This window comes from Diplodia corticola, assembly GCF_001883845.1.
Source record: "Diplodia corticola strain CBS 112549 chromosome Unknown scaffold51, whole genome shotgun sequence".
Taxonomy (NCBI): domain Eukaryota; kingdom Fungi; phylum Ascomycota; class Dothideomycetes; order Botryosphaeriales; family Botryosphaeriaceae; genus Diplodia; species Diplodia corticola.
The window spans coordinates 128,957-153,203 of record NW_017971530.1 but is presented as its reverse complement, the minus strand read 5'-3'; the positions used below and the strand labels follow the sequence as shown (position 1 = coordinate 153,203).

The following is a 24,247-nucleotide window of genomic DNA, read 5'->3' as shown; positions in this document are numbered from 1 at the left end:
GGGGAGGGGGGCGACAGAGCTGAAGGCGAGGGTAAGTGCGGAAACGGCGGTGGGCACGGCGGAGAGGGACAAAGCGCGGGAGGACAGAGGTCGCTATTTCTTATGTACTTCTACCAAGGCGAGCCGTGCAGGAGCGCGTGGATTGTGTAGATAGCGGTGCCGCCCGCCGTGCAGCGCGGTCGGTTCGCCGACGGCCAGTTGTGGAGGGGCACAGCTTGCTCTCTGGGGCTTAGTCCGGGCGACGGCCGACATCCCTGCTGTGGATCTCGCTGGAAAGCAGCCGGGCGGTAGGACACGCGCACGTTGTCGCCAGCCGCCTGACACCTGGTTGATCCGCCCCCAGGCGTGCCGTACAGCGCAGCAGCAGCAGAATTTCATTCGACAATGGCTGGCTATTGAGTCACCCCCTCTGCTCCGAGGCGACGTTTCCCGACACTCTCGGGCCCCATCTCCACTAAGAAGTGCCCTGCGCAGCGCTGATCCGCTCGCGCTCGCACCCGCGCCCGCGCCCGCGCCCGCCGCAAGACCGAAGCTTGGCTCCACCGCGCTTGCACCAGCATTTCGGAGCCCACCACACACTGATAAGATCTCTATCTATGGAAGAGTCGAGCGCGGCTGCCATCGCGCGCGGTCCGCACAAGAGCAGGAGCAGCTGCTTCGACGAGCAGCGCGCATTGCAGCAGTCACCACGATCGCGCCCCAGTTCGCCCTCGGGAGCCGACGGTCGGAACCGTTTTGCGGAGCGTTCCCAAGCCGGCCGCGCCAACCCGTCAGCTGCTGACGCTGCGGTGGTTGGTACGGTTCGCAGCAGCAGCTTGACGCCGCTGCAGGCAGCCGCTGCACGCGGGCATGACGGTGCTGCCGATGCCGACGCTGCCCGAGCAAAGCACCGCAGGGACACAAGCAACACCACGAAGCGGAGCCAACACCCCAATAGCACTAGTGGTGGCACCCCGGTCAGCAGGCAGACCAAACAGAGCAGCAGAGATCGTAGCAATGCCGCTGGGAAATCTCCCCGCAGCAAGCATTCGAATGCGTCTCGTCAGACGACTCCGGAAAAGCCCCCCAAAACGCCAAAGCGTCAATTCGTGCACGAGTATACGCTTCCGACTGAATACGATTATCTGAACGATGCAGCCGCGCCATCACCAGTAATAGGTAGAGGAAATCAGCGGAGGTTGTGGCAGTCACCGTCCATTGAAGAAGAATTTGGACCGCCCAGTCGCGGAATTTTCGAGCATGAGGACAACTTGAGTGAGCTGAGCGCCGTGCCTCCAGTCGTACCGAAAAGTCGAGACAGAACGCCAAAATCGCGACACAACAGACCGAGTGGACACAGACAGGACAGTCAGGGAGGCTCTTACGGTTCAAGCTCGAGCGGAAATATCACGAGGCCACCGACCAAGTCAACGGCGGCACCGCAGCCGAGGCGCGCGTCAAGGTTTGCGACGCAGCTATATACGGTGTCTTATCTGATACTGTTTGCTATTCTCGGGACTCTAGCTCGTCTAGGTGTTCAATGGCTTACTTTCTACCCAGGGGCCCCGGTAATCTTCAGCGAGCTTTGGGCCAACGTCGGAGGCTCGTTGATCTTGGGGTTTTTGGCTGAAGACCGCAACCTGTTCCGTGCAGAATGGGGGACACCCGCATTCTTCCCCGCTACAAAATCTCGTGGGGGCGACGAAGAAATGGCGAAGATGCTGAGCGAAGCAAAGGCCGCGCACGGCAGGGTCAAGAAAACCATCCCACTGTACATTGGCCTCGCGACAGGCTTCTGCGGCTCTTTCACCTCCTACTCATCATTCATGCGTGACGTCTTCCTCGCACTCTCCAACGACCTGCCCGCGCCGTTCAACCACCCCACACCCCCCGGCGCCACCCGTCCCGGCTACAGCACGACCGTCTCACGCAACGGCGGCTACAGCTTCATGGCCGTCGTCGCCGTCGTCGCCACCACCGTCGGCCTCTGCCTCTCCGCCTACACCTTCGGCGCACACCTCGCCCTGGCGCTCGAATCCATCACGCCAACCCTCCCCTTCCGCTTCACCCGCCGCGTCCTCGACCGCGCCGTCGTCCCCATCGCCTGGCTCGCCTGGCTCGGCGCCATCTTCATGGCCATCTGGCCACCCGATCGCCCCATGGGCGCCGCTGCCGGCAGCAGCAGTGGCAGCAGTGGCAGTTGGGCCGACGAGACGTGGCGCGGCCAGGCGCTGTTCGCGTGCGTCTTCGCGCCGCCCGGCTGCCTGCTGCGCTTCTACGCCAGCATCAAGCTCAACGGCTTCATCCCGTCTTTCCCGCTCGGCACCTTCGCCGTCAACGTCTTCGGCACGGCCGTGTTGGGCATGGCGTTCGATTTGCAGCACGTCCCGCTTGATAGCAGCAACAGCGGCGGCGGCGGCGGCGGCGGCGGTGTGGCGATGACTAGTATGGTGGGCGGTGGCCGCTTGGGCTGTCAGGTCCTAGAGGGCGTGATGGATGGGTTTTGCGGTTGCTTGACGACGGTCTCGACGTGGGTGGCGGAGTTGAGGACGTTGGCGAGGCTGAGGCAGGCGTATGCGTACGGGATTGCGAGCGTGGCTGTGGGGCTGGCGGTGTTGGTCGTGGTTGTGGGGAGTGTGAGGTGGACGATTGGGTTTAGTGCGGTGGCGTGCGCGACGACGAGGTGGGGGTGAGGGGGTGATGGTTTGGCGGCTGTGGGTTGAGATGGTGGCTGCGGGTAGGGAAAGCGGTTTGAAGGAAGAGAAGAGAGGGCCTGGGGCAGGGACGAGCTCAACTTTTCTTTCTTCTTCTCTGTGGATATTAGTGGTGTTTTTGAGGACGGGATGGAATCGGATCTTTGAACGAGTATGTATATACATACGATGCTATGTAGGGCATCTGGGCGTTTTGATGGGCGGATTTAAACTTGCTCACTGGGTCGCTGTTTGCTATGCGAATGCATATCTAGTGGTTCCTCAATACTTTTCTTTTCTTTGGATCGGTAAGAAGGCACAAGCTGCGGATAGTATCACGGTCGGTTCTAAATTCTGCGGCTATCTTCATACTGGCCCCTAGATATACGTGTAATTAGTACATCCAGTGACTATTTATGCTGTCATGCTTTGCGGAAGCTAAACGCGATGTTTTTTCCCGAGTATTTTTGATGGTCAGGTGGCGGATCTGAGCTTGAAATGAGCTGCTGGACACAGATTTGATCCGAGATCCTGGGGATTGTCAGGAAGCTTAGCCACTGAAATACAGGATAATCTCCAGAGCTTTGCCCAAAAATCTGTCACAAGCCCAGTTCAGGGAAGCGGTGTGGAGAAAGGCGTGTGGCTGATAAGGGAGAAGCTTTGGGATGCGGAGGTTTGCGCTGATGACGTGGGTGGATTGCGGTTACAGCCGTTCAGGAAGCAGGCATGTTGCCCGCAGTCGTCGGTGGGGTTTTGCGCCACGACCGTGCTTTCCGTTCCAGACGACGGTCGGCAGACTTGGTGTGGCTTAGGGGCGCGGATGATCGCAATGCCGGATTGGCAAGATCTTGGCGATCACCCTGCTTGGCCATGTCATGGCTGGGGGGGCCCACTTGGGTCCGAGGGAGCTGAAGATTTGGCCATGGACTCACATTTGCCATGCCAGGTCCAGTGGTGAAGAATGTGGGGCAAAGAAGGCATCGTCGCTAGGACACTTTGGGTTGTCCAGCTATGAGATGCACAGTACGTGCAAGAGATGGGAACCTGGGATTGGATGCTAAATAGCGATGGTTGGATGTGGTAACGTCTGCGCGATGCTGCGATTGGACAATGCCGATGATCCGATCCCCTCCCCAATTCTTTTCACGGCCATCATTGTCTCGTCATACCGCTGGGGAAGCGGCTCTTTGCTTGGCGATGCAGATCCGAGCACGATGTTGACCTGCACTCAGCTAATCCCGGAGCAGAGACAGAACTAACTTCCTCCCGAGCACGTGGCAGTCATCTGGTTGCGTGTCGGGGTCTACGTAGCACGATGGGCCTCGCGAGCTCCATCTAGATTGACCGCTGTATCGGAGAAATGACAACATCCACCAGCAAGAACATGTGGCGTCAAGATTGCGTATCTTGGAACTACGTAGGGCGCGCGTGGCAGGGAGCGAAATCGGGATCTGAATGCGAGGGCAGATTGTTAGTAAACAATACTCCAGGGTCTCTGTTTACATTCGGGATTTCCCTTTCGTTTGTTGTGCGCCCGTGCGGAGATGGTGAGCTTTGTTCTGCGGGCCCTGCAGGCATGGTGGCAGGTTTGGCGCCCGCCACCTTCGCGATGTCAACAACTGGAACCGTGGCGCGCGCAGCGGCGGTGCACTTTGGTGTGGCGGCCCCTGATGTTATTATCGCATGAGAGGCGTTTCTCGTCGCATCCATTGCAATTTGCAAGCAGAAGCCTAGCAGCAGTAGCGTGGAGCGCGAAGGTGGACGTTCGTCTTGGTTTGTGCGCTCTCTTTTTGTCAGGTGCCGAATGCTGGGAGAACACGCGTACCACTTGATTGGGAAGCTTGCTCAGAGCATTGTTGGCGTCATCCCGGGCAGGTTGGCGGGCGGATGTTTGGATGACGGCAACGTGAATCAGCGCCGCCGGTGCCAGTCAATGACTGGTGCATCGATTTGACGGCAGACGGCACCGCTGGACATGGGTGTACGCAAGATCGCCGCCGGGGCTGGGTGGGGCGTGCGCACCTCCGTGCGCATCACTCTCATCATGATGGAGAGCGCGATGGAGGTGCGGATGTCTGCTGGCTGTGGGCTACAGGCGAACGAGGTACGGCTGCATGCGCGGCAAAGCAGCCGTGGTTGCAGCGGGTTTTTGAAGCGACAGACGGTCTCATCAGGCGGGGATCCATGAGAAGCTGAACCTCGCCCAGCTAGGCTGGGTGCAGCGCATCCATGACGTTAGCCAGCAGTGGGCCTGTCTGGGGAAAGCGTGCGAGTGATCGCCAGTGTCGACGGCGTGTTGATCCGGAAAGCTCGAAGGCTGGCCGCGGGCCCAAATGCGGCAGCACCAGCCGTTTCGGCCATAGGCTCACGCCAGCCTTTGCCTGGTCGAGGGCAGGGGCGCGCAATCGCACCAGGGCAGGCCTGCGTCGCTGGGAAATTGCGAACCTATGACGTCGCGATCAGCCACATCAAAGCAGGTCGCACGAGGCGGGAGCTTGCAAATTAATACCCCTTCACCCGCCCGGTGCTTGCCCTTCTCTCTCCATACCATCTGCTTTCCTTTGCATTTTAAGATACCCCTCCACGATACCCATCTCCCACCCGCCACGATACCCCACGCCCATCCCTACGACTAGTTAATACACCATGGCGTCCAAGGCAGTCAACCGCCCCACCGACACCCAGGTCAAGGAGAGGGACGTCAACAACAAGCTCCAGCTGTACGGCATCTGGTCTGGTAAGACGTCCTGTCTGTGCGCGTCATTCCACGCGCTATCCACGCCACTCAATGCGCCGTTGCTAACATGCGCCCAGCCTTCTCTAACGGCAAGGTTCCATCCGTATGTTTTCCTGGTTGCGCTAACGACGCATTCCTGGCCTTTCTGACCTCTCCCACAGAACAAGCAGATCGATGTCGCGCTCAACAGCGCGCTGGCATCGAAGCCGCTCTCCTCGCCCTCGAAGAAGCTCTCTGCCGACGGGCAGAAGCTCGCTGCTGACGTAAAGGACGTCATTGAGGCCGCTAAGATCCTCCTCCTCACCAAGAACGACGGCAACCTGCTCCAAGACTTTGTCTGGCAGACCCAGCAGATCCACGGTGGCGACGCGAAGAACCCCAATCTCCCCGTCGACAAGGATATCGCGAGGCAGCACGGCAACGAGGCTCTGGAGGGCCTGAGAACACTTGGAACCCTCCTCATCTCCAACGGCCAGTTCAGGAAGCTCAGTATGTGACCACCTTGGATTGCTCAAAACTTTTTCACTAACATTCCTCCAGTCAATGACGGCCTGATTATCGTCAGGGATATGGTCGGCGATGCTGCAACCAAAACTGCTCACCGGGTGAACCCAACCGAGGAGCAGCTTTCCCAGCTTGATGAACCCGCTGCCGACAACACTTGGCACGAGACCCCCGACTTCAAGGGCATGAAGGCCGAGTACCAGGAGAAGCTTAACAAGAACAAGCTCTTCGGCAAGAAGGAGGCCCAGAGGGTCGCCGACAACAGCGCTCAGGTCGCCCAGACTGAGGGTGGCGAGGTTGGCGCCGACCACGCACTTGGCGATGCGAAGCAGAGGCTTGACGAGAACATTCCCGATGAGCAGCAGGATAAGGCCAGACAGTACCGTGAGCGTACTCAGAACTACCTCAGGAACAAGATGCCCAAGGAACGTCGTGAGCAGACCATCTGGCGCCTCAAGAAGATGGTTGTCGAGATCCAGGGCCACCAGGAATGTGAGTACACACCACACTCGGACCAATACAAGAGTTTGGCTAATGCGGTTTAGACATGCGTGCCGTCGAGACCCTTCTTCGCCTGGCGGAAGAATACACTGGCCATTCAAAGAACCTTGCCGTGCAAGGTTCTGGGGCCGTGAAAGGTGCCCATACAGATGATGCTTTGCAAGGAGCTGAGACTGACCTCAAGGTGTGTACATAGGGTTGCTCAAGAACCAACATGTCGAAGCAGCGCTGACCAATTTCAAGACCCTCCTCGAGCGCTTCGCCAACAGCACTTCCCTGGATGATCTCTTCGAGTCGATCAACCAAATCTACAAGGATGCCGATCGCGACCCTGATCTCAAGAACTGGTTCAAGAACCTGGACACTTACATCCGCAAGTGCCTCAAGGAGCAGGGCTTCATCATGCAGCCCGTCGCGAACGAGGAGTGGAATCGCCTCTATGATCAGGGCCGTTTCCTCCTCCGCGAGCGTTACAGGAGTCACACTGATCGCATCGTTGACGAGTTCAAGTTCCTGGGCCAGCAATTCGACGCTGACCCTCAGAACAAGGCCTTTGCCAACGCAGTGAACAAACTCTTCCTGGACCTTGGTCAGGACGAGACTGGAGCGGCTGCTTTCAAGCCTCACCTCCTCAAGGATTTCTCCGAGGTCATCGTTCCTGCATTCTTCGAGAATGTGCGGTACGTCCCCATTCCTCGCATCGAGTACAGCGACCCGGAGATGGATGCCATTGTTGAGAACCTTGTCATCGAGGGTGACAACTTGGCGCCCAATGTCCTTGAGTTTGCCAGTGACAACCACTGGCGCTGGGGTCGCAAGAAGATCACCAACAAGAACAAGAACAAGGTTATGATTTCCGTGTCTGGCGTCCAGATGGACCTTCGCGATGTCAGCTACTACGTCAACAGGAAGAAGGGCTTCCCCTCGCTCAAGGATAAGGGTGTTGCTGACATCTTCTTGGGTGGTGATGGTCTGAGCTTCAAGATTGCTGCTGAGACTGCCGATAAGTCGGATGGTCAGCACTTCTTCAAGGTGTCGAAGGTCGATGTGGACGTCAAGAACTTGACTGTCAAGCTCAAGAAGTCTAACCACAAGCTGCTGTTTGGCCTTGTCAAGCCTCTCCTCATCAAGGTCATTCGTCCTGTTCTCCAGAAGGTTCTGGAGAAGCAGATCAGGGACAACTTCGTCACGGCTGACGCCTTCCTCTACGACATCCACCAGGAGGCTGAGAGGGCCAAGGCTGAGTTGAAGAAGAACCCCGACCCGGAGAATGTTCAGAACCTTTACCAGCGCTACGCCTCTGCCGCGCAGAAGAAGTTCATGGAGATGAACCAGAAGAAGGAGAAGGCCAAGGAGGCTGTTGCCGACAAGAAGGTCAATGTCGCCGTCACACAACACGACAGCATATTCAAGGACATCAGTCTCGCTGGCGGCATCAGCTCCAAGGCTACTGAATTCAAGGATCTCGCCAGGCAGGGCGAGAAGTGGGAGAGCCCTGTCTTCTCGATTGGCTCTGCCAAGGAAACGTCGAACCTTCCGAAGATGTCGGCTGTCACTCGCAAGCCTCACCGTACGGCAGTTGACAATGCTGGATCTGGATACACCAATGGCAACCCGAACTTCCAGACTCAGCACTTCCAAAAGGAGGTTAACCAAGCCTTCAACGGTACTACCGAGGGAGCTGACGGTCTGAGGACTGGTATTCCCGGGCCCAATGGCCAACACACGTCCCTTGGCGCTGGTAACCCTGTTCTCCAGGGAACTGTCTAAGAGTTCTACGGTCATGACTTAGATGGATGATACCCAACGCGGTTATGTTGTTTGCATCATGCTTTTCCTTGACTGTCACTGTTCAGCAGAGACTCACCTCAGCGATACCAAAATCAAGTGGGCGATTGCAGGTTGGAGCCGGAATCATAATGCGGAGGATTTGAAAGGGTTTCGGATTTGGGGCATTGAGCGCCTTTTCATTTGTAATACCCTTTCTACTGGCTTTTCTTTTCTCTCTTCTCTCCTAGTTAGCGACGAAAACATGCATTTATTACTAGCGGGCGGATGCACTTCTTCCTTGCTTGTTCTCTTGCAGCTTTCGTCTTCGTTAATGAGCACACGAATACAAGCATACTGGAACTGATCCGCATGGGTGATTATGTGAACATGGCTGCCGAGGCTGGAGAAGCAACAGCTTCGTGCACCATTTGAGATGCGAAGGGCATGGCAACAGCCGTTTGTAAGGGACGGACTATTGATAGGTCATTACTGTGCATGCGAATCGGCCCAAGCGACGCGACGCTGGAGTTGCTGGCTTAGCGCATTCGCCGGGTATTTAGTTTTTGTCAGCCAAGGCCGACCAACCCCGCACAGCACACTCTGCTGCCTTCTCATCACCACGCCATCATACAGGTCCACATCGACCTGAATTCTTCCTGCATGCTGCAGCAATGCCGTGTCTCGCACGGCTGACGAGATTCCGCACGTGGTGGACAGGAGGCGGACTTTCGAGAGCGCTGACTGGCCAGTTCCTACGCCGGTCGACGCCAGCGCTCTCCCGCTATCCGCATCAGTCGCATAGGCTTGCGCCTGTATTGGAAACTGGGCTGGACTCCAGCCGCACAAGGCACGAGTTGCGCCATAAGCCTCGTACCGCCATCCGCCAAGCCTGCCGTCTCTCGGGATCCAGCCCTCCCTAGCTCACCGCAGCACTCTATCCACCCCCATCTCTCTCGTCCGCTGCTTCTGCGGGATTACCAGGAAGGTCCACTTCCCGCACGTCGTGCCTCTTCTCACGAGCATGGACGTAGAACCGGATACACGCTAGCCATGTCAAGGGTTCCGGAGTCCCCGCTACATGTGAGTCGGCACTGGCTTTAGTGATGGATGTCTGGCTATAGCGCCCCGGAGTTTGCACACCGGCATCGGCTTCATGATTCCATAGCCGAACATGAGACTCAGCCATCGTCCCTTTGCCTCGTTGGTCTACCATTGATGGATAGGACTCCATTAAGGTTCCGGCTTCCCAATGTGGCTGAGATGGTTAGCGTCCGCTTTCTCCCTAAAAGAAGCCGGGGCGCAGGAACAAGGGTCCGCAGCATGAGCCCCATGCCTAAGAAAGCTAAAGCTTCGCCTCCGTCCTCGCGACATCGCTTGGCTCTCTCCCGGTGGTCCAGCCACCGTGGCTACGGCTGAAGCCTCGAATTGTCAGCTGCACCCCGGTAGTACCCCGCCACGACTGCAAATTCCTCTAACCGTCCGGAGAAAAGCAATGGGGCAGCTAACAGATCACACAATCCTCATTGGTGCTATCACTTCATGTGGGGGCTGTGCGGTAGTAATGATTCAAGAATAATGCTCAGGTGGCAGATTTATTACATGAGTACCAAGCAATGCCGCTGCTCGCAGGGCGTGGAAGTTTCCGGCCCCCGAAGTCGTGAACTCCCCGCTCATGCGTACCAGGGATTGTCGTGGCGTCTCGAACACATCTGGACTCCCACAGCCCCATTACCCAGAAAACGAGCATGTCTGCTCAGCCGACAAGCACATGTATAAATCTTGTGTCATGGGAGCTCGGAATAGCCTTCGTTCAGCAAGTCTCTTCACCACACACTCTTTTTCGATAATTCTCATTCTGAGAATTTATATCAAGCACTATGCGATTTTTTGCGGCGTCTTTAGCTGCCCTGTCTTGGGTCTCTGTAGCTCATGCCGCCGTCGAGGCTTTTGTACTCGATGGCCGTATGGACTCGTAAGTTCCCATCCCAGTTCGAGGAAATTGCATGCTAAATGGCTATCAGAGCATCAGCTAGCGGAACAGCCACCAACTCGGGTGGCTCTATCAGTGTCAACGGCTATGCTGTTACGGTCCCGAAGAACTTGATTGTCCAGTTTCCTGCCGCATGGATTCCATGGAAAAACGTTGCTGGCGATGCCAATCTGAGCGGCTACGAGGTCTCCGTCACTGGCAACGTCGTAAACGGTGTTCCAATTGCAGGCCAGATCCAGATTTCACAGGAGTTGCTGAACGCAGGTGCTGGCGTCATTGAGTCAGTCAACATTGGGAGCAACTCTTTCAAGCTCGTTGGCGGCCCCACTGTCGTTATCAACGATCCCAACGCAGTCTACTCCACCGGGTACACCGACAACCCTGCCTTCACGGCTGATGATGAGAACCCCAGCATCACTGCTTTCTCTGGCTTCCCCATGTGCATCCCGAGGTCCAAGACGGATCCTCTGTGCCCGCTCACTAGCCGCCCTGGCTCGACTAACCCGGGTGCATCTACTTTGTAGGTACACGTCTGATTGCAGAGAAGCACACCGCTGACATAATGCAGTGCCGCCATTGACCCGCTAGTCATGGCTCCTTTTATTCCTGGGGACTATGTGCAGTGGTCCGGCATCACTGTCGGCGGCACCGTCTATGCTTATGCCATCGTGGCCGCCAACGTACAGATCACTACGGACGGCAGCAAGGGCCAGCCTGTCTACATCCGGATGGAGGACGCAATTATCGGTGTAGTCGACCCCACCACGGGCGTGGCCGCGAACAACGAGTTTGGAGACACGAGGTTCATAGGGTACACTTCTGATTCCAACAACGCAAACGCGGCAGTCACCATCAACGCCATCGATGTTGACCCCTGCACTGGAGACGAGACCAACCGCCTTGTCGGCAGTGCCAGCCTGAAGGCTGGCGACGTGCGTAACAAGTTCACCTGGCGTGCAGACAACACCGTTGCCACCCAGTACACGCGAGAATACCGCATCATCACCGCCGCAGGCATCAAGAACACGACCAACGGCATCCTCGCCGGCCAGTACGTCCAACCGGTGACGGAATGGATCTTCCCCGAACCGCTCGTGCCTGGCGTCAAGCCCCCGGCGCTCAACTACGCCACCTTCAACAACCTGGCCAACGGCATCTTCCAAGATGGCTTCCAATACGGCCAGCTCGACCCGTGGCCGGGCGCGACCGCCCCCAGCCCTGCCGCCTGCGCCGCGCCCAAGCCCTCCACAACGACAGCCGCAACCGGCCCCACCGCCCTCACACCCAAGGTCAACGTCGGCACGCCCGCCACCACCATCCCCGGCGCGCTCGTCACGCTGGCGGCCAAGGACGACTCGGGCAACGCCGCGTCCAACATCGCCTTCTCCTGGACCCAAGTGGACGGGCCCAGCGTCTCTCTCGCGCCCTCGCAAGTGACGGCCGCCTCGCTCAGCTTCACCGCCCCCGCGCAGGCCTCGGCCACGCCCCAGGTCAAGCGCGTCTTCAAGTGCACCATCTCCACGGCCGGCACCAGCCCGCTGAGCTCCAGCGCCAACGCCACCGTCACCACCGACGCCACCCTCGCCGACACGGTCGTCATCGACGCCTTCACGTGGACGACGCAGCAGGGCGGCACCCTCAACGTCGCCGCGCACACCAACGTCCTGTGGGACCAGACCACCACGCCTGCGGGGCCGAAGCTGACGCTGCAGTTCGGCACGGCGACGGGCACGGGCTTCACCGACAGCGGGATCGCGGGCGTGTATGCCGGAGGCGGCAAGTGGACTTTTGGCGCGAGGAGCACGAAGAAGCCCGCGTCGATCAGGGTCAGTTCGGACAGGAAGGGGACTGCGGTGTTGACGGCGACGACGGCGAGGAAGAGGGACTTGGGCGGGAGTGCGGGGTGGAGGGGGGAGGAGGCTTGGGGGGATGAGTAGGGTGTTATGTTTTACTTTCTTTTTGTTCGGGTTCTGTGGATATCTGGTGGTTGAGGCTCAAACCCTTCTTTTTTATGTTGTTCCTTTCTTTCTTTTTTTCTTCTTCGGAATCTCTTTTTGACGACGATCGCTGAGATTTATGATATAGAGGGGGAACCAATACGTACATACATGATTTCCGATCGGTATTTTCCTGCTTGATCCGCTTGTTGTCGTCTTGCTTGAACGGTGTTTGATATATGATTGCCCGTCTGCTAATCGCTCCATTACCTTCAGCCTTAGAGGTGGGCGGTGGTAGATCAGAGCACTCGGGACAGGGAAGGCAGTGGAACAGAGAGATGAGCTTACCGGGCCACAAGTGGAGCTGATGTAGAAGTGTTTGTTATGGCCAGACGCGGCAGCTGCATCCGAGATCCACGGCAGGCATCATAAAGCGTGTTTCTTTCTGGCCTCGTCCGCTCGTAAACTTTTGCATAAATTGCGGGCGGGTTTCCTTCCGGGCCTACTTCCTACACGAGCCACTCACCCGACCTTCGCTCGTGGCCAACGCTGCTCCGTGCGATCGTCAATGAACTGATATCACGCCGCTCAAAGGCCGATCAACAACTTCAACCTCACCCTATCCAACTGTGTCGGTCTTAACCATGCCCTCCGGCTCGCCCTGGCTTGCACCTGGTGCACTAGCATTTGGCGCCACCGAAGTCGCGTTCCTGGCCCTCTACGCAACCACCGTCCTGTTCGTCCCGAGCCATGCCGCCCTCGTCCGCCTCACCGCTGTGGTTGCGCTATTCGCCTTGACCTACATGCTTCAGGACGCTTTCTTCCAATGGACCAGCAACCCCCACTGGAGAGGATTCACCGCTGCTTCCCTCCCCGTCCAACTCATGAGCGCATCAGACATAATCTTCATCACCCGACTGAACTCCACCGCCATCCGAGGAAGGACCATTCTCCACCAAGCCTACCGGGCAATCGTGCTCCTCCTCAACCAACGCCGCATCGGGACCATCTGGCAAGTGAAGAACGTCCCGCCCACCACAACCTCATCCCGAACCACATTCCTCCGATCACGACTAGCCACCACCCTGCTCGCCTACCTCGCCCTCGACGCCCTGACATCCGGCCCCACGCCCCCCGCCGCCATGATCGCGCCCCAAAAACAAACCCTCCTCCCCGCCCAGCTCTCCACCCTCTCCCGCGCCGACCTCACCTTCCGCCTCTCCTCCAGCCTCCTCTACTGGCTCAGCGGCTTCCTCCTCCTCCTCCTCGTCTCCAACGCCCTCGCCCTCCCCCTCGTCGCCACCGGCCTCTCGTCGCCGCACGACCGCCCGCCCCTCTTCGGCGCCCTCGCCGACGCGTACTCGCTCCGCCGCTGCTGGGGCGCCGTCTGGCACCAGTGCCTCCGCCGCGGCCTCACCGCCCACGCCGACTTCGTCGCGGACAGGGTGCTGCGCATCCCGCGCGGGTGCACGCTGCTGTCGCGGTACGCGCGCCTCTTCGCCGCGTTTGGCCTCTCCGGCCTCGTGCATCACGTGTGCGTGCGGGCGATGGGCGTGCCGCCGGCTGAGTCGGGGGCGCTCGTGTTTTTTTTGCTGCAGGCGCTGGGGATCGTGGTCGAGGATGCGGTGCAGGCCGTGTGCGGCGTCGGTCGGGCCGCTGGGTCCGGGGCCGGGGCCGGGGCCGGCCGGGGGTTGTTTGCGCGGATGAACGCTGGGTTGAGGCGTGGAATCGGGTATGTGTGGGTCGTGGCGTTTGTGGCGTGGTCGAGCCCGACGTGGTTTTATGCCCAGTCGAGGGTTGGGACGGATCCGGAGATCTTGCTGCCCGTGAGGGTGGCGAGGCCGTTGGTTGGGATGCTGAAGGGGTTTGTGCGGGCGTGATCACGGGTCATTCTGTGGGTGGGTCGTGCCAATTTCTTTGCATTTCTTATTTAGAGGTGTGCGAGCGGAGAAATATTGCGTTTGTGAAATAACGAGTGAAGTATATGTAGAGAGAACCTCGCAAGAGAAAATTGAAAACCATGAAATCATATTGCCGAGATGGAAGGGACAAATATCGGGAACCACCTTTTTGGAACATCGTAGAGCCCCTGTTCTCTCAACCGCCACACCGGCAGGTATGCCTTATTCATTGGGTCATACAGTTTTTACCTCAGCTATTCCACCTGAGACTTCACAGTAGACGTCACCGTCATCCACCCTCTCATGCTCTTTGCCGTTTGTTCTGGTAGCCGATGCAGGAGCTTTGAGACTTGATACCATACCACTGTTACGCATCGTTTTGCCCTTCGAGACCACTTCTTCAGGATCGCCGTTGTTGCTCCGGATCGAACGGTACGTGAGGCTGCCGAACAGAACGGCACCTGGCTGCTTCCAATCTCCGGGATGCTGAGCGGGGCGGAATTTTTGGGAGAGTATACTCTCAGGCAGAAGGACTTGGACCCGGTCGCAATGCTGTGATCCAGCATTGCAGTGACAAGGCTCGAAAAGTTTGTCCGATTTGTGCCAGAGCGTGTTATCGACCAAACGGACCTGACTCGATGATTCGTCTCCTCTCCGCTCGAGGATTTCTTTAAGATCCGAAATGCACACCACGAGGTAATATTTTCCAGTCGGCACCTCCTTCCAGTGCTTGCAAAGGGTATTCGAGCCCTCGAACGGCTCAACGAGCTCCCCGAAGCCGCGCGCAAACAGCGTTACTGCTTGTATGGATTTCACAAAGTCCATCCATCCTTTGCCAGCGTCGTCAATCGGTTTTACCCGAGGGCACAGCGGGTTAAGAGAAGTTGCCACATCCATGAAATCGTATCCTCCCAGGTACTTTCGAAGGGTGAGTCTGAGTCGTTTCCCTGGTACGGAGGCGCCGGTCTGGTGCTCCAGTATTTGCTCGAGAATATGCATCTGGCATTCAACGCGGTCCTGGAAAAGTGTGTAGGTCGGCTCTTTCTTTGTCACTCTGCTGATCATGCCGTAATCAGTGGCTTCCCACTCATGCGTTTCCTTTTCCCCGTCCGGGAACAATTTCAACGCTTTGTTGTGGCGGTCTGTGAGCACACTGATGGCATATCGGGCGGGCGAAATATGCTCCGCGTCTTTCATATCCCCAAGATTGAACAGGAACTCGGAACTCCTTCTCCCAGTGCGGTCCCGGAACAGCGAGGTTCTGACAAGGTGTAGTAATGCGCTAGCACCGTCCGCAAGCCAAGCCCTCTCGTCACCCGCGTCGCACAGCAACACGAAGTTGTGGGAGATGTGCTCAACCTGCTCAGCGTAAGACCCATCCATCTTGAGGTGGATAGGCACGTCTTTGTTTCCAATGGCGAAGGTCCCCCCAACCGTGGCAATTTTTCCTACTGAGATCGAGACTTTCTCAAGGGCGTAGTTTGAGTGAGGTCCCTTAAGGCCAGACCATCGGATATCATAATTCGCTTCAGGGGCGCCTAATTCACAAGTTAACAAAAATTGCACTTGTATTGTGTCAAAACCTTTGCCTTACCGATATGACTGCGGACCACAGAAGCCCAGCCTAGAACATGACGAAAATGTTCCACATCGATGGAACTGAGATCCCCGGGATATTCGTGTTATATCTGCTCAATACGCGGGTCAAGGTAGGATATGTGGCTACCGTCTGAGTTGTAGATCAGATGCCAGGTCATCAGGTCCCCAACCTTGCGTGTCGGCACCAGCATTGTCGAGAATCCTTTGATGAAGAGCCTGTCACCAAATGTGGTGACTCTCCGTGCTTGCGCAAGGCCGGCCATGATATTGAGCGGTAGCTCGAGACCTGTTTCCATCTTTTCTCTGATCCGAATTGGGAAGCCTCGAACAATAACAGGGTTCTTGAATAAGTTATGCCAACACTGACCATTGACATGATCGAGAGGCTCTTTCATAGCCTCAACCTCGAAGTCGATTTCATAAGACGGTATGGTGCCGTAGGGATAACGGTCCCGGAGAAAACGGATATATGGGGTGCAAAAGGATGCCGTGGTGTCAGATGCGGAAGTGCGAAGAGCGGATGCTATCCATGCAAATTGCTGCGCGACTTCAACCACAGCCTCCTCATTTGATGCACTAACAGTTGCAAAAATATTGCCCATTCTCATGGATATGATAATCTCTGTGCCATCCATTGAGTAGTCTGTGAAGTGTCAGGTTACATTGATCTTACATGTACCAAGTTGTAATTGAGGCTACTTACGTCGAAGTCGCTTGCCAGGTTCCATCTCCACAGTTGCACAAATCGCGTCGAGAACGTACTCGTTGAGCCAGGTTTGCTTGAGATATTCTGCACATGTCAAGGCTTGCCCGTCCACAGTGTCTCCGGTCAAGGTTACCGCTGGCATCATGGCCTGGCCTGGGGTATCTTGGTATCCCTGCGTCCTGAGAAAGGTGATGGGATCCCAGTTGACTACGTAGGTGACCGAGTAGTATCTGACCAGCATTCCTTCATGGACTGAAAGTATGGCTTCTCTGATTTCTGCCATTATGTTGGGCTCGGGAACGGACAGGATGAGTTGTCACTTGATCCCGAGCAAGAGCCACTGGAAAGCGTTTGTATGTACCAAGAACTCCAGATACTTTGACGCCCTTGTAAGCTCTGCATTTCCCTCGTTGTTTTCATTTGCAGCAATATCCGCTTGCTCCTCGTTCTTGGTCTCCCCATAATCATCCGCTCTATATTTGTCCTCTTGTGTGGGATGCTTACTATGCTCCTTTTCTTTGCGCCTTTCAGGAGCTTTAGACTCGACTTCCTCCTCACTTCCAGTGATGTTGTGTTGCTCCTTAGGCTCATTTCTCTGTTTCTGGTGAAAAGCCGAAGGGAACGTCAATTTGGAATCTTCTTCGAGTTTCGAAGCTGATGAGTTGACATGTACAGCCTTCAAGCGGTCCATGAATGCGTTGGCGATTGATCTTCAATAAATCAGTCAGCACTGGGACGGAAATTTGCATGAGAAGTGGTCACGCGTTTGCCTACTCACAGATAACTGACAGACACAAAGCTCATAAATTCAAAGGGGAGCTCCTGGAAACCACCTTCCTGGTCCAACTCGCGAGCAAAATGTTTCAGTAGCGGCGCAACCCTGAGCTGTCCAATCCATTGTATCGGATAACCGTTGATCACGCCAGCATCAATCTTGGAGACCAGGAAAGAAGCCAGTCCTGTGACAATGAGTTTGGAAGATCCATCCGTGGAACCATCAGCTAAGGAGCCAATATCAATTGAGTATAGTAGGCTGTTTGGCGATATAGATCTCCGACTCGAAGTTGAAGTCTTGTCGATCTTTTTCGCAGGTTTGAAGACTTGGTCCGACTGAGAATTGCCTACTCTTTTGCCAAGATCTTCTTGAGGAATCCACTTTCCGTCTTCATACAATGTTCCCGTTGAGTTCTCAAGCTGGTACTCCCAGCTCCTTCCGAGCGGCCTCCCACGAGTTATAGTCAGTATTCTGCGCCTCGAAAGGCCCTTCTTCTTGGTTGTGATCGACACTCGTTCTAATGGCTGGAAGGCTGCACCGGACTGCTCGTGTTTAGAATCTTTTCGGAACCGCTATTGTCAGAGCTTTCTTACCAGATATTCTGCAGCCGATCCTCCTTCCACGCCAGACATGTTCTGTGGAATTTCCTGAGCTGTCTTCCTCGCATGCGTGTGTTGGTCCTGTGACGGCATGGGGCGCAGGCCGAGAATCCGGGGGAGTGCTATTTATCCCCAGCCTTGCGTCAAGCCATGACGAATGCCGAGCCTTGTCATTCCCAGACAGTGCTGGCTTGCTGACTGCAGGCCCGACGTGAAACTCACACCGTTCTGGCTGGTGCTAAAATCGGCAAGGCGGACTGCGCTGTCAGCATGTGGAAAAGAAAAGGTCAGCGGGGGGCGAAGCCACGCCACTTCCCGAGATTTACTATGCACCACATACCATCATGTCATCACGAACCAATGAGAGTGAAAGGGATGAGGCTCTGGTGCTGTCCGGACCCCGGACGATGCGGTATATTCGCTCAATATGCAGCACATCGAGATTAGCTTGCACGAGGAAGGTCAGACCTCCAGGCTGATCCTTTTGGTGATTGGGGCTGAGAGTCATGCAGCGGGATCCTGAGCATATGCAGCGGATCCCGAGCGTATGCAGTTGTCCTACTTTGTCAACAATTGCGTTACCATGCGCCTTGAACCATTCATAGCGTGCATGCTGACACCAGACAAGGCAGACATATACATGGACGTCTTGATTCTTCTTTCTTTTTTTTTCTTTTTGGCTCAGTGAAGGATACCAGCCATCAGTACACACTAACCCACCGACTCATCGCCAGAAGTCGGACCATCCTGATCGGAAAGCTGCATCCTCCTATCGACAGGCGTGCGCAGATCCGATGGCGAACCAAGCGACCGCCGCTTCTTCCCACCCAAAACGCCGTCCGAACTCTGATCAGCCACCGGGGTCGACGAGGCCTTCCTCTTCCGACCGATCGACCCCATCCTCTTCCCATGCAGCAAGATGCCAGTAAACCGCGGGAACATCTTCGGGCGCTCAAAGTCCAGCCAGCGGACGTTGCGCAGGCGGACCTCGTTGGCCTTGAACACGTCGGGCAGCTGCCGCGCGAGGTTGCGTATCGTCTCCCGGGCCAGCTCCCGCTCGCCGAGGATGAACTGCAGCGACAGCAGGCCGCCCGGCGGGTCGAACGTCCACGGCTGCTCGCGCGGGCCCGCCCGCTCCTGCTCCTGCTCCTGCTCCTCCCGCGCCCGCTGCGGCGTGAGCCGGATGTGCCGCCGGTTCCCCTTGAGCACGCCCCACAGCTGGCACGGCGTGGCGGTGCGGACCCGGTTGATGTGCTGCGAGAGCTCGTGCATGTCGAAGGAGCCGTCGCCGCCGGTGCCGTCACTGCTCGGCGGCCGCTGCTCGGCCAGCTCGGTCAGGCAGCGGATCAGGGCGCGGGTGAAGGACTTGTCGCCGGGGCTCTCGGTGATCTTGTCGATGGTGCTGGCGGCCAGCAGCTCGAAGGCGCGGCTGTTGACCTTGCGGCCCGCCCGCGACATGAGGTTGCTGGCGAAGCAGCAGTCCATGATGGCCAGCACGTCGCCCGCCGCGTGCTCGACGAAGAGGGTTTGCACTTCGTTCCAGAAGACTTTGGAGAGGACGGCTTCGTCGGGGTCGTCGGAACTGATGGCGGGGGCGCGGGCGGGCTTGGTGTAAGTATCGCATTCGCAGGGCCGGCGGGTTCGGTTGAGAAGAGGGACTTACCCAGCGAGCTCCAGCCTTTTGCCGTCGTCGTGGAAGATGCCATGGCCGGCGTAGTAGACGATCAGTAGGTTTTGCGGGTCGTCGTTTTCGACGATGAAGCCAGAAATGGCATTCGTCAACTGCATCTGCGGATTGCGGGGCAGGCTGAGCTCGATCGTCTTGGTAGCGTAGCCGTACTTGTCCTCGAAAACAGCTTTGAGCTCGGAGAGCTGAGTGGTGCAGTCAGCATCATGTTGTTTGGGCTCGAGGCTGCGGTTGGACGAACCTCGGAATGCACTCTGAGCTGGTCGTATTTTCTCTCCCACTTGACCATCAGAACATGGACGTTCTTGTAACCGTTCTGAACCCCCATGACTTTGGTGATCGACTCTTGCCACCACCTCTGCATCTGCAGTTCCTTGGGTTCCTCATCGTTGGATGATACTTTTCCAAGTTCCGCCATCTCCTGTTCGCCATTCGTTACGGGCGGATCAGACGCCTCGCCCAAGCATGCAGGAGAGTTCGGCATGGCTGGCTGCTCAACGCTCAGCCGTGGTTCGGAGTTCATTCTGGCAGTGAGGTCTCATTGGCGTATGGTGGCGGGTGAAGTGCGCTAGCTAGTGCCGTGGTCATATACACTCGGCACCGCGACTCCTCGCTTTGGGGCCGGTACAGCCTTTCGAGGCGCAGTACGGATATAGATCAGCCATTGGAAGAGGTAAGCAGCCTTCAAGGCTCTACAGATGCGGGCCACGTTCCCCAGATCCCTTACGAAAACTGTGGCACCTTCCAGATCAGGGATAGCATCCCGGCCCCCCACCTTGTTGATTACCTCTGTCGCGCCCCATGTTCAACTTTTCAGCCGCAGAGCCGCAATAATCAGCAGATTTGAGGCGCCACGTATGGGAAGATGGTGTGTAAGACCCTTCTTTTCGGCATTCGAGCAGCTGTTGGACCCCACCTTGCTTATTATTTACTATGGAAAGGCGATTCCAGGACGTTCGACTGTATCACATGCTTGGAGACACTGCAGCCTTCTGGATCGCACAAGGCAGACTTGTAAGTGGGCTGAAGCGCTGCCTTGCGGTGGCTGAGTTGGCCTACCCCGTTCGCCGGGTATATATCACGCCCCGATAGCCTGCAGCAAAAACCATTACAGGCAGACTTGAGCAGCAGGAAGATCCTGTCAATCATGGTATGAGCGAGGCTGGAACCAGGTTTTGTGGACATTGAGCTAATGCGCGACGCCTTATCTTGTAGGAGAACGGACAGCCTTGTGAAAACGTACAGCCCGTGGATGGACACCAATCCGAAGAGGACTACCCTGAAGCGAAGATCCCTGAATACAGAGCCGATGTCGAGAGGAAAAAGAAGTCGGGAAAGGTACGTAGCACTGCATAGCTGCTTGAAGGGTATTTACTTACTGGTGTCCATAGTACGAACAAGAATACCATATCGGTCAAAAAGTCAAAGTGAGAGAAAAAGTCGGCGGGGTCAGCAGAATGATTACGGTCACGGTGCACAAGGCGCAAGAGACTAAACGCAAAGGCTGGGAGTATCAGTTGAAAACAGCCTCGGGACCGCTTTTCGGAAACGGGGCTTGGGTCAAGGAGGAGGACATCAGATCATGAGTGGGGCGGCGGTGCTACGCCTGTCAGCAACCTTGCCCTACACATGCATGACACGAGACCCCGCACGGCAGTGATACCGGTCAGGCTGATAGCTCTATCTAACAATGCCACATAAATTCCCATCTGCCGTCTTTGTTGCTCAATACAACTGCATCATGGCCGAGGCAAGTGAGAGTGCACAAGTTGGCGGACGGCGGCGCTCTTCCGATTCGCCGACTGTGTGTGGATCGGACGGTAACATGGAAGAAGAAAAGGAGTGGCGCCCCTCAGCTTTCAGCTCCAGCGATAGCGAGGCTGAAAGTCAAACCGCTCCAGAGGTGAAGCGTACGGTTGCAAATCAAAGCTGCGATGATGGTGAGCTAAGTGTTCGCAGGCTCTTGGGTGGCACGGTTATTCCGTTCAAATTCATCCGAAGATCCCGACGACGAAATCAATGACACCGATGTCAGAGCCCGTAAGTCAAGGTCAATACTTCGCTGACTCCTGCTTGTTGCTTACTTGGCCCTATCAGTGGAGGACTGTCCAGCGGGCTACCCGCACCTGGCAGCATTCCAAGCCTGTGAACAGAGCTTCATGCTCTATCGAGGATTCAGCTACGTCCACGCACGCCTGATCCTGAATCTGCAGGCCAAGATCGCTGCACTGGAAGGCGAGCTGGATGACGTTGATGAAGACGACTTTGGGAATGAAGATACTAGAGTGAGGCTCAAATCTGTGGCCAGGGATATTGGAGACACCAAAGACGCCGAAGATACCGACAGACACAGACAAAGAATCCTTGAAGAGCTTCGAGTGAATGTCATGCATTACGGTAAGAGTAAGCAGGGCGTTTGCTGTCTGCAGGTGCTAACACATGTCAGATGAACTGCTCATCAAAACAAAGCAGATTGCGTCTTTGCAGCGCCCCACAGACCGAGATTACCGGAGCGTGCGCAACTACTTCTACAACTTTAGGCCCCTTGTCAAAAAAGAGGAGAAGTACATTCGGTGTCGTGAAGACATTATCAGTTTGAGAAGCGGCCGTGAGTGGGCAGGATTCGACCAATGGGTGGAAACGCGGCTGCTCAACTTGTCGCGGAAGCTGCCATTTGTAAAAGTAAGTCAAAGGTGCTTAGATGGGCTCGTTAGAGACTGGAGCTGACCCATTCGGCTATCTGTAGAGATGGTTCAGCACGCGTGACATCTTGCGCAAGACTGACGATGCGGATATCCGGTATTTGTCGCCATCGCGGATTGAGAGGTTTGTGGGCTTGATCATCACAGCTGTTATTTTCGTCCTCCTCATCCTGCCGGTGGTTGGCATGTACCGGCTCGCAAGTTTCGGAGACACAAAAGATATCTTCAGTGCCATCGGGGTTATGATTGTCTTTACTCTGCTGTTCGCGGCGGCAATGTCACTGCTGACGAAAGCACGGAGACATGAACTGTTTGCTGCAAGTGCGGCTTATTGCGCCATTTTGGTCGTTTTCATAACGAACGTGTGACTTGATGGTTTTTTTTTCCTGACCGTGATTGAGGAGTGTCAAGTCTCAATCGATTGACCAGAATGTTGGAAGGTGTATGTCAGACAATATAAGGCCATTAGCCTGCACTGGAAGCCAGTGCGGCGTCGTACTTTTTCTAGTCCGAAAGTGTACAATCTTGCATAGGTGATGGCTGGGACGCTTTGAGCCAGCCGGAATCAATCATGCGTACGGCTTCAGTGGAAAAGACGAAAACTCATATGATGAAGTGTGCGCATCTTTTTGATCTCGACGGCTTTCAGAGAGACAAACCCACACCTACTCTCTCCTAAACAGCGCATCCACCCGGTCGCCATCCTTCCCTTCTCCCTTCCCACCCTCCTCCCTATTCTTCCTCTCCTCCGCCAGCGCCCTGAACCCCTCCGCAAACTTCTCATTACCACCCGGCTCGAACCTCTCCATCATGCTATCCCACGTCGCCTGCATGAACTCGCGGGCACGAGGAAACATCTCCTTCTCATACCTCTCCACCGCCCCATCCACCGCGCGCTTCACAGCACCACCACCACCACCACCAACATCCACCCCGCCCCCCCCAGCTCCTCCACCACCGACCGCCTCCACCGCGCCCGCCACCTCCCTCGCTAAGACCAACGCATCCCCCAACGCGACATTGACGCCCTCCCCCGCAAACGGCGTCATCAAATGCGCCGCGTCCCCCACCGCCGTGAAACCCTCCCTGTGCACCCACCTCGTCCCCACATGCATCATCCACAGCTCCCTCTTCAGCACCCACCCGGGCATCGCCGCCCTCAACACATCCTTGTACCCCTCCGCCCAACCCGCATACACGTCGTCCAGCAGCAGCCGCCTCACCGCCTCCACGTCCGCGTGGTCCGCCACGCCGTTGCGCGCGTGCCACCCGGCGTGCTCGCGCACGAACGCGTACACGCACACGCTGCGGTCCGACTGCCGCTGCAGGCACAGGCAGCGCTGGTTGTCGGCGCTCTGCCCGAACGCGAAGTGGGACCCGTTGCCGACGAGGCGCGAGACGGATGGGTTGGCGGCGTCGATGTCGGCGGGGAGACGCAGCTCGTAGCCGGTGAGCCCCGAGTACATGGGCGGCACGGTGGTGAGGAGGGGGCGGATGCGCGAGCGCGCGCCGTCGGCGCCGACGACGAGGTCGAAGCCGCGCTCCTCGACGACAACAGCAGCGTTCTCCGTGCGGGCGGCGCCGTCGTCGTCTTCGGTGGTCGCGACGGCGTCGACGTTGACGTCGAAATGCAGGGTGCCGTCCGGCTCCGCGCGTGACAGCTTGTGTCCCCAGCGGACGGTGCCGGGGGCGAGCGAGTCGAGCAGCATGCGGCGGAGCTGGGAGCGGTCGATTTCGGGGCGTCCGAGGTCCTCGATGCCGTCTGCGTCCGTGTCGCAGTAGCGGTGGCCCGTGTGGTCGCTGATGATGTACGCCTGGCCGTCGTAGCGGGCGAGGCGCTGGAACTCGTCCCAGAGGCCGGCCTCGCGCAGGGCGGCTTGGCCCGAGTCCTCGTGGAGGTCGAGGCTGCCGCCGGCGGCGGCGCGGTGGGCGGCCGAGCCGTCCTTCTCGAAGACGGTGCTGTTGATGGAGTGGAGTTGGAGGAGCCGGGCGAGGCAGAGACCGGCGGGGCCGGCGCCGATGATGGCGATGCGAGGGGCGGAGGAGGACATGGCCGTGGGTGGATAAGTCTTCTTGTTGAAATGGAGGTGGGTGTGAATGATGGATAAGGGTCTCTTGGATCATGTTCTTGGGACGTCGTTGCAGTATTTATGCACTGGAGCTCCTC

The 24,247-nt window shown here is 57.0% G+C and overlaps 9 protein-coding genes across 9 annotated transcripts; 6 read left to right on the top strand and 3 right to left on the bottom strand.

Moving 5' to 3' along the window:
* Positions 1–596: 596 nt before the first annotated feature.
* On the top strand, positions 597–2,672 carry BKCO1_5100058 (chromosome condensation protein; the record flags this gene model as incomplete). Its single annotated transcript, XM_020276979.1, has 1 exon — positions 597–2,672. One exon carries the CDS (start codon positions 597–599, stop codon positions 2,670–2,672), a length of 2,076 nt encoding a protein of 691 aa, XP_020127487.1.
* A 2,646-nt stretch (positions 2,673–5,318) lies between these two features.
* BKCO1_5100057 (uncharacterized protein) lies at positions 5,319–8,184 on the top strand (the record flags this gene model as incomplete). Its single annotated transcript, XM_020276978.1, has 6 exons — positions 5,319–5,409; positions 5,487–5,512; positions 5,571–5,898; positions 5,950–6,405; positions 6,459–6,598; positions 6,658–8,184. The coding sequence occupies 6 exons, from the start codon at positions 5,319–5,321 to the stop codon at positions 8,182–8,184; spliced, it is 2,568 nt and encodes an 855-aa protein (XP_020127480.1).
* Positions 8,185–10,061: 1,877 nt separating this feature from the next.
* BKCO1_5100056 (uncharacterized protein) lies at positions 10,062–12,111 on the top strand (the record flags this gene model as incomplete). The annotated part of the gene is made up of 3 exons (XM_020276977.1): positions 10,062–10,156; positions 10,206–10,694; positions 10,743–12,111. 3 exons carry the CDS (start codon positions 10,062–10,064, stop codon positions 12,109–12,111), a joined length of 1,953 nt encoding a protein of 650 aa, XP_020127479.1.
* A 644-nt stretch (positions 12,112–12,755) lies between these two features.
* Positions 12,756–13,991, top strand: BKCO1_5100055 (tri7-like toxin biosynthesis protein; the record flags this gene model as incomplete). The annotated part of the gene is made up of 1 exon (XM_020276976.1): positions 12,756–13,991. One exon carries the CDS (start codon positions 12,756–12,758, stop codon positions 13,989–13,991), a length of 1,236 nt encoding a protein of 411 aa, XP_020127482.1.
* Positions 13,992–14,246: 255 nt separating this feature from the next.
* Positions 14,247–17,724, bottom strand: BKCO1_5100054 (pfs domain protein; the record flags this gene model as incomplete). The annotated part of the gene is made up of 7 exons (XM_020276975.1): positions 14,247–15,550; positions 15,607–15,636; positions 15,739–16,254; positions 16,315–16,586; positions 16,638–17,027; positions 17,096–17,634; positions 17,686–17,724. 7 exons carry the CDS (start codon positions 17,722–17,724, stop codon positions 14,247–14,249), a joined length of 3,090 nt encoding a protein of 1,029 aa, XP_020127481.1.
* A 678-nt stretch (positions 17,725–18,402) lies between these two features.
* BKCO1_5100053 (homeobox domain containing protein) lies at positions 18,403–19,901 on the bottom strand (the record flags this gene model as incomplete). The annotated part of the gene is made up of 3 exons (XM_020276974.1): positions 18,403–19,273; positions 19,355–19,563; positions 19,620–19,901. The coding sequence occupies 3 exons, from the start codon at positions 19,899–19,901 to the stop codon at positions 18,403–18,405; spliced, it is 1,362 nt and encodes a 453-aa protein (XP_020127484.1).
* A 624-nt stretch (positions 19,902–20,525) lies between these two features.
* On the top strand, positions 20,526–20,964 carry BKCO1_5100052 (uncharacterized protein; the record flags this gene model as incomplete). The annotated part of the gene is made up of 3 exons (XM_020276973.1): positions 20,526–20,528; positions 20,594–20,716; positions 20,770–20,964. The coding sequence occupies 3 exons, from the start codon at positions 20,526–20,528 to the stop codon at positions 20,962–20,964; spliced, it is 321 nt and encodes a 106-aa protein (XP_020127483.1).
* A 155-nt stretch (positions 20,965–21,119) lies between these two features.
* BKCO1_5100051 (uncharacterized protein) lies at positions 21,120–22,448 on the top strand (the record flags this gene model as incomplete). The annotated part of the gene is made up of 5 exons (XM_020276972.1): positions 21,120–21,288; positions 21,338–21,418; positions 21,476–21,775; positions 21,825–22,060; positions 22,125–22,448. The coding sequence occupies 5 exons, from the start codon at positions 21,120–21,122 to the stop codon at positions 22,446–22,448; spliced, it is 1,110 nt and encodes a 369-aa protein (XP_020127486.1).
* A 297-nt stretch (positions 22,449–22,745) lies between these two features.
* On the bottom strand, positions 22,746–24,131 carry BKCO1_5100050 (monooxygenase fad-binding protein; the record flags this gene model as incomplete). The annotated part of the gene is made up of 1 exon (XM_020276971.1): positions 22,746–24,131. One exon carries the CDS (start codon positions 24,129–24,131, stop codon positions 22,746–22,748), a length of 1,386 nt encoding a protein of 461 aa, XP_020127485.1.
* Positions 24,132–24,247: the final 116 nt, after the last annotated feature.